At 50.2% G+C, this 5,257-nt stretch overlaps 1 protein-coding gene across 1 annotated transcript; it reads left to right on the top strand.

Moving 5' to 3' along the window:
* The first annotated feature begins 342 nt into the window (after positions 1 to 342).
* GJD4 (gap junction protein delta 4) lies at positions 343 to 4,169 on the top strand. The gene is made up of 3 exons (XM_059915290.1): positions 343 to 406; positions 2,323 to 3,307; positions 4,140 to 4,169. Exons 1-2 carry the CDS (start codon positions 343 to 345, stop codon positions 3,243 to 3,245), a joined length of 987 nt encoding a protein of 328 aa, XP_059771273.1. The 3' UTR covers positions 3,246 to 3,307; positions 4,140 to 4,169.
* Positions 4,170 to 5,257: the final 1,088 nt, after the last annotated feature.

The following is a 5,257-nucleotide window of genomic DNA, read 5'->3' as shown; positions in this document are numbered from 1 at the left end:
TCCTGAAGCATCAGTTCTCCTGGTGGAGACACGTGAGCACTGCCGAGGGCCTGGAATGTCCCAATAGGGTAAGAATAGCCACGATGAGAGACGGCTGCTTCTGGCCTCTGGGCACTGCAGTTGTCAGGAAGGCTTTGCCTCAAACAGCTCGGCACCGTCTCAACTGGAGACAGAAGAACGACCTTGTGCTCCTGGGCTTGAATCTTCCCTTTTGTATCTCCAGCTCTCACCTGGGAGTCTTTTGTAGCTAAGATACATTTTTTCCTGCAAAGACTTCCCACCTCCTTGGAGAACGCAGGCTCTGGAAGTCTGCAGCCACCTTGTCTGTGACCCCCTGAAAGCATGGACCAGCTGGACCTGCTGGGGTTCCTCGTAATCACCCTAAACTGCAATGTGACCATGGTGGGTGAGTAGCGCCAACCCCTGCAGAACACTTGTTCTGCCTTGGGTCACTTTTCCTGGCCCTCCCCAATGAGTAAGGCCTGCCTATCCCTGGAGGACAGGGAGCCATGGCTCAAGCTTTCCTCTAATTCCCCATTATTTAAGGAGGCTCCCCCATCCTTTAAGGATGTCTTGGGAGTGAGCGATGTTTCTCTCAAGGGGAGTCTTTTTGCTGACATTCGGGGGCTGAGCAAATGGGAGGGGTATTTTTGTGTAACTCTTCTCTGGCTATGTTACTAGGAAAAGGAACAATACAGTCAAAGTTAGAGAAATTTATGCCTTGAGTAAGCTTTCTTGTTCATCTTTTTAGGGTTTATCCTTGAAGCTCCATCTATAAAGATTAGTAAGTTCTCTGTGCACTTTAAACCAAATCCCAATTTTAGTTTAGTTTTTATTTTTTTGACAAAGAAAGTAATACGATTTCTGAGTTTGGTGTAGCCAAGTTAAATTTTCAGAGAGGTATGGGTATCCTAGTAAAGGGGATTGAGAAAAGGATTAAAATATGTCTGTGAAGTGGTTGATATTTTTCTTCTTCATTGCTTTTTAGACGAAGCCAACTTGGTTTTAAAAGTTTGAGTTAATGAGTTTATCACGTAATGGTCACACAGTCCTTGAGTTGAACTGCCTTAATTTATAAGAGAGTTTAGTTTTTCTGAAGTCAGGTGATGATTTCTGTATCTCCTCACAAAACACAATATTTACAGATTATTTTGACTGGGTCTTCAACACACTCCAAAATAGTTGACTCATGAAATGAAAATAGGACTTGGAAGTTATTTTGATTTCTATGTTAGCCTCATTTATTCATGATAAATTGAAGAAAGACAAAATTCAATTCATAATAGCTGGAATAGAGGGGAAGGAGTTCTGAATTATTGAAGAGTCTAAAAAACTGAATGTTCGTCAAGAAATTCGATTTCAAGGGCTACAGAGCAAAATGAAAGGGCTACAGAGCCCACCGATTACATAAAGATCGTGTGGACTCTTATCAAAGAGAAAACTCACTGAAATTAGTAGCTTGTATTTGCTCTACACAGTTACAGGAATGCACTAACATCCTTGAAAAAGTTCACTCTTTTTAAGAGGAAGACTTTATTTACAACCACCCAATTTTCTTTCTAGAACTTTCAGCCCAAACTCTGAACTAGCCAAACTAGATTAAACATTTTAGTATCCATGCTTCTTTAAATCTGCCAATTTCAAAGCATTTTACAAACACGTACAGGCATACCTCGTTTTATGGTGCTTCTCAGATACTGCTTTTTTTTTTTTAACAGTTGAAGGTCTGTGGCAACCCTGCCTCAAGCAAGTCTATTGGTGCCATTTTTCCTACAGCATTTGCTCACTTCATGTCTATGTGTCACATTTTGGTAATTCTCACAATATTTCCAACTTTTTCATTGTTATTATATTTATTCCGATGTGCTGTGATCAGTGATCTTTGATGTTACTACCACCAGTGGCTGAAGGCTTAGAGGATGGTTAGCAATTTTTAGCAACGAAGTATTTTTTACTTACGGTATGTGCATTGTTTTTTATCATGCTATTGCACGCTTAATAGACCAAGGTATAGTGGAAACATAGCTTTTATATGCACTGGGAAACCAAAAGATCCGTGTGACTCGCTTTTTGGGGGGTGGTCTGGACCTGAACCCGCAGTATCTCCGAGGTGTGCCTAGTTGAACACACTGTCCGACACGGTGTAAGTGCTCGTTAGACATTCGTCCAGTGAGCTAACAGGCTGATACCGTTGCTGTGACTAAAACACATGCTTACACACTTAGTTCTCCAGGCTCAGCACCAGTAAAGATTTACAGCTGTTGCTGGGAGGAGATGTGCTTGTATGGCTGTGATGGTGCCCTCCCCGTTCCCTCTTTCCAGGGAAGATCTGGCTTATCTTCATGGTGCTGCTGAGGATGGTGGTGCTCATCCTGGCCGGGTCACCGGTCTACCAGGACGAGCAGGAGAGGTTCGTGTGCAATACTCTGCAGCCCGGATGCGCCAACGTTTGCTACGACATCTTCGCCCCCGTGTCCCACCTGCGGTTCTGGCTGATCCAGAGCGTGTCTGTTCTCCTTCCATCCGCGGTCTTCAGTGTCTACGTGCTGCACAAAGGAGCCGAGCAGGCGGCACGTGGATCCCGCTGGCTGGGTGATGACTCGGTGGACCACGACGGCCCCGAACTGACCCCTGGGGCCAGGCGCTGCCTGACGGTGCCGGACTTCTCCTCGGGCTACGTGGTCCACCTCTGCCTCCGGACCCTGACGGAGGCCGCTTTCGGTGCCCTGCATTACCTCCTCTTCGGATTCTTGGTCCCCAAGAGATTCTCGTGCACGCACCCTCCTTGCACCAGCGTGGTGGACTGTTACGTCTCTCGGCCCACGGAGAAGTCCATCCTGATGCTTTTCGTCTGGGCGGTCTGCGCGCTGTCCTTTCTGCTCAGTGTCGCCGACCTTGTCTGCAGCGTGCGCTGGAAGACGCGCAGGCGACCCGGCGGGGCCCGGAGGAGGCCGTGTCAAGGGGCGGGGGGTGCGGCGCGGGAGGGACACGGGGCGCACGGGGGACGTGGGGCGCGCGCTCGCCGGGGCCTGCGGACTGGAGGGCAGGGCACGTACAGCCCCGCAGCGGAGCCCACCGTGCCGGGGCACCCGGAGCTGCCAGGGGAGGACGAGAGCGACTCGCTGTCCTCAGCCAGCGACCAGCCGCGCGGGGCCGGGCCAGGAGCGGCGGCCCCGGGGTGGGAGGAGCGCCCGTGCGCGCCGAGCGCCCCGCTCCCGGGCCCCAGCAAGTCCGAGTGGGTGTGAGCGGCCGGCGTCCCGCCCCGGGAGCGAGGCGACCCGGACCGAGAACATCGACCCGCGGAAAGGTGAGCTGGCGGGACAGACCGACTTCCCGAGAGGCTCCGGTGCAGCGCAGCAGGGATTTAATTTAGATAAAGCCTTGTGGGGAACACTGCCCTTGGCGTTCAAATGCGGATGGAAGCTCCAAGGATTAACCGGAGAGCGTCAGGTCCATGAGTTTGTCGCCCTCTAGCTCTATTGTCTTATTTTACCGCAGTATGGGCTTGAAAAGCACGTTCTTTGGATTTACAGAGCTCATGAATATTTTAATGTTTTCGGGTGAATTATTTTGACGGTTTGTTGTTGTTCGTTTTGGTTTGTTTTTCTGCTTAGCCAAAAAGGGCATCTGTTATGCTCGTCATCCATACAGGGATATTAGTTTAACTTCTCCAAACCCCTTTAATAAAAGTAATGCTGATTGCGTTGCCATATCATACTTCCTACTTCACTGTGTTAAAGGAGAAACCACAAATGCAGGAAATATGACTAAACACTTTGGGGTATTTCGGGGGGCATCTTGGGTGGTTATTGCACGTGGGTGTGAGGTGCACAGGATGAAGGTGGCCGCTGGCCTGCTTTAGTGCCGCTGGGTGTGTTGGCTGGGTGGCTGTCCTCACTGAGCAGAGGGGAGCCCTTTGGCTGCTGATGACAGGCCTAGAGTTGCCACACGGCTTGCAGTGCCGGCTCTGTGTCCCTGAGACAGTCATACAGTGAGGGCTGCCCTGATCGTCTTCATGCCCCAGGGGAGCAGTGAGGAATGCTGCGGGCGTTCCAGCCTTGTGGTCTGTGCTGATGCTCTGCGGGGCGGGGGGGGGGGGGGGGGGGGTACCCTAGAGGCACGACAGCCTCACCTCTCAGGGGAGCTCCTCTGCTCTCCTCCGCTCGCCCTGGTTTCGGTGCAGGTGCTGTCCAGCTGGAGCGCGCGTCTGTTAGAGCTTCCGTGCTGCCTTCAACTGCCACGCGGAAGACACGGTGCAGCAGAAAGATGGGGCACGCCTGCCCTTCTTCCGGCGAGGAAGAGCCACTGGGTGTCCCCCCAGAAGGGATGAAGAACCTCTGGTCCCCAAAGCCCCAATGCTGAGGAAGAGGAACTGCCCTCCATGCCAGCAAATAGTAAAAAAAAATGTGAACCAAGGCACCCAGGGAACCAGTGGGCACTTTTAACTGTTCTAAAGATGACTGACAGTGAAATATCAGCCGGGATGGGGAATGACATCCTCCTTGATCTATCTACAGAGTGTCAAAGCCATTGGTTAAAACTTAAAAAAAAAATCATCCAAAATTGGTTTTGGCATAAAGCTCTTTGAATGAATGTACCTGTGTTTAACATATGCAGTAAATCTCTCTCCCACTCTCTGTCTCTGTCTCTGTCTCTCTCTCCTCTCTCTCTCAGTTGCTCCTCAGTCCATCGATAACCGCGAACCATGACTCAGACCCCTTCCTTCAGTATTTGGATTGATGTCTGGCACAGAGCCAAGTGCTCAGTAAGTGTGATTTCTGTGCCTGATATTCCTGAAGTATTCAGGGCCAAATCTGCTTCTTGTCCCTTGCAGCATGCAGTTCTGGTGGACCTCCAAGGTTGGCCACAGTCTTAAAGACATAAGAATTCTCTAGGGGCTTCATTGCTATTTTAAAAATAAGTTCCATAGGCCCCTCAATACCCCAATGTGAGCCTTGATAATGTTGAGTGAAGAAAAGAAATCAAATTAACAAATATTGGTAGGTGTGCCCATGCAGGGCTCCCAGATGACAGCTAGGAAAGGAAGGTGGTGAGGGCTGAGCGGGGACTCCCTCCCAGCCATGGCCCCAGAGAAAACTGGGCCCTATTCTCCTATGAGTCTTATGAGTCCATGCTTGGGTTTGGGTTTACAAATGGTACCTGTATTTGGGTGGCACTGGGAAGGGCTGCTTTGGCCTCTCTGCTGATGTCCCAAATCCCACTATCAGAGGATCAGAGCCTTGAAGTTTTTTCCATG

The sequence above is a fragment of the Balaenoptera ricei genome, chromosome 2, assembly GCF_028023285.1.
Source record: "Balaenoptera ricei isolate mBalRic1 chromosome 2, mBalRic1.hap2, whole genome shotgun sequence".
Lineage (NCBI taxonomy): Eukaryota > Metazoa > Chordata > Mammalia > Artiodactyla > Balaenopteridae > Balaenoptera > Balaenoptera ricei.
The sequence above is the reverse complement of the archived record's forward strand: the minus strand, read 5'-3'. Positions and strand labels throughout refer to the sequence as shown.